The sequence below is a fragment of the Mastigoproctus giganteus genome, chromosome 5 (genome assembly GCF_048544385.1).
Source record: "Mastigoproctus giganteus isolate SK-2022 chromosome 5, ASM4854438v1, whole genome shotgun sequence".
In the NCBI taxonomy this organism is placed as follows: Eukaryota; Metazoa; Arthropoda; class Arachnida; order Uropygi; family Thelyphonidae; genus Mastigoproctus; species Mastigoproctus giganteus.
In genome coordinates this window covers 58801447-58803595 of record NC_143579.1, presented here as the reverse complement: position 1 = coordinate 58803595, position 2149 = coordinate 58801447, and the positions used below count along the sequence as shown (strand labels likewise).

The 2149-nt window shown below is 32.9% G+C and overlaps 1 protein-coding gene across 1 annotated transcript; it reads right to left on the bottom strand.

The window, feature by feature from the left end:
* Positions 1 to 727: 727 nt before the first annotated feature.
* LOC150085426 (zinc finger matrin-type protein 5) lies at positions 728 to 1659 on the bottom strand. Its single transcript, XM_090373226.1, has 2 exons — positions 1606 to 1659; positions 728 to 1516 (listed from the first exon to the last, which is right to left on the bottom strand). The coding sequence occupies exon 2, from the start codon at positions 1500 to 1502 to the stop codon at positions 999 to 1001; it is 504 nt and encodes a 167-aa protein (XP_090229352.1). The 5' UTR covers positions 1503 to 1516; positions 1606 to 1659; the 3' UTR covers positions 728 to 998.
* Between the last annotated feature and the right edge of the window lie 490 nt (positions 1660 to 2149).

The following is a 2149-nucleotide window of genomic DNA, read 5'->3' as shown; positions in this document are numbered from 1 at the left end:
GGTCTTATCTTGTGCTTCCATTGTTATGTGCAGTCATCCTGTTTGTCCTTTAAACTGTCAGTCTCCTTGAATTGTTTGAATGGTAGTTCATATTCCTTTAAAACACCTAATTTTTTTGCCAATACTTCTGAAGGAATAACTTTTGTTTATACAGAATTATAATAACATTTCTTTTTTCAACACCCAGTTCCTTATTTCTTGCCACATTTATCATGAAACAAACTTACGCCAAACACTTTCTGAATGACAGGTGTTCCGATTTTTATAAGTTACAACTCTTACTCCTAAAGTTATATTATTGCAAAACACTCTAGACTCATCTACAATCTTCTATAATATTGAAATATTACTCCCACTTTCTGGACTATTCTGGAATCACCTACAATGCTCTACCACATTCAGGAATCTTCAACGTCTTCCTGGAATAGTCTTGAACATTCTAGAAATTGCCTGAATATTTCTTAAGTTTTTTGATTTTTATATATAACAAAATATTTAAATGGAAATTGGTAAACAAATTGGTTCTATTTTAATAAAAACTTTGTAAATTAAGAAAAATAAAATGTGATTGCAAATTTTTGGGTGGGAGTATACATGGAATAAACTTTTGAGGTTTGTTCTTATTTATAGCTCGGCTCAAAGGTGAGTGTTTGCTTTTAGCTATGAATTACAAACTTCCACTTTACACACTTCATTTATTTATAGGCAGATATTAAAGAAGTTACTTCTCAACATACCAAAAATTACAGCACATCAAATATACCCGATAAAATACAGGCTGTAGTGAATGTGTTAAAAGTTCATAGTTATTCACAGCAATTGCTCAGTACAATGTACAACAAGAGGAAGATCCTATGGAAACGCAAGTTTGGATTAGCTCACAAAATAATTCACTTACAAAGCAAAACTTGACCTTATAATAAATAATTACTTATATTTAGATGCTTGTTTACATAAAAATATACGACATGACTAAACTAAGACCACCATTATCCATATTATTTCCCCCATTCAGATGATTCTGCATGAAGAAAATCATCCTGTCTAGCAGGAATAAGTGAGGGTGAAATGTTTGGAACAGCTGCCAAAACTGGTAGCAGCTTGAAAGGAGGTGGGGGTTCTAGCGTTGGTTTCTTCTCTTTTTGTTTTTTCTCTTTCCATTTGTCTAACCATGTACTCAAGGAGACCTCACTAGCTTTCTTTTTTTTATTCTGCATGTTGATAGTATCTTGATACACTTGTTCCTGAAGTTGCCTTATATCTTCAGCTGTAAGGTGACCGTATTTACAACCAGAGCCATAATCACAGTTACCAGTTTGCTGAAATTTCCGACATGGTTTCTTTACTGTTTCTTCTTCCAAGATTGTGCCTGCATCTCTGAAGGTGTTATAATGAAGCTTGCGAAGTTTCTGGTGATATACTCCCTGCAGATGTTTTTTCCTATTTTCAGCACTGTCGGGAAACGCTCTGTCACAATAATCACAGTAATATCGCTTCCCCATTAATCTATGAAATTCTATATAAATGAAACAAAGTTGGTTAAAAATAAAAGCAGAATTTAAAACTAATATAAAAACTCAGAACTTCTTACTAGGAAACACATACAATTGCCAAAACAAGTGAAGTCCATTTACTCATACAACATTACCTAGAAAACGCATTCCATGCGACGCTAATCCCTCTAACAAAAATATTTTAAACCTAAATTATCTGCTTAACTTTCCCTGTTTACAAAATTAAATAAAAAATTATAAACAAATAAAATAACTAAACAAAAAATAATAATAATTTTTAAAATTTTAAAAAGCCATAAAAAATTCAATGATTTCTCATTGTTGTTACATATGAGGTAAAAACTAGAAAGTTCCAGTAATGACGTTATATTAGCATTAGTAGAGGCATTTGATGCAAGAAAGCAAGCTTATGCAGCATCAGCCAAAAAAAAAAAAAAAAAAAAAACAACTTCCACTTCACCCCTCTGTTCGTTCAAAATACCTGTCCAGCTGAGCCTTAAACTTATTTAGGCTATCAACTTCCACGATAAGGGATGGAAGTCTGCTCCACCAACCAACCACCCGCTGGCTAAAAGCAAATTTCCGCACATCTATCCTACATCTGTCTTTCCTCAATTTGAATTTATGCCCTCTCA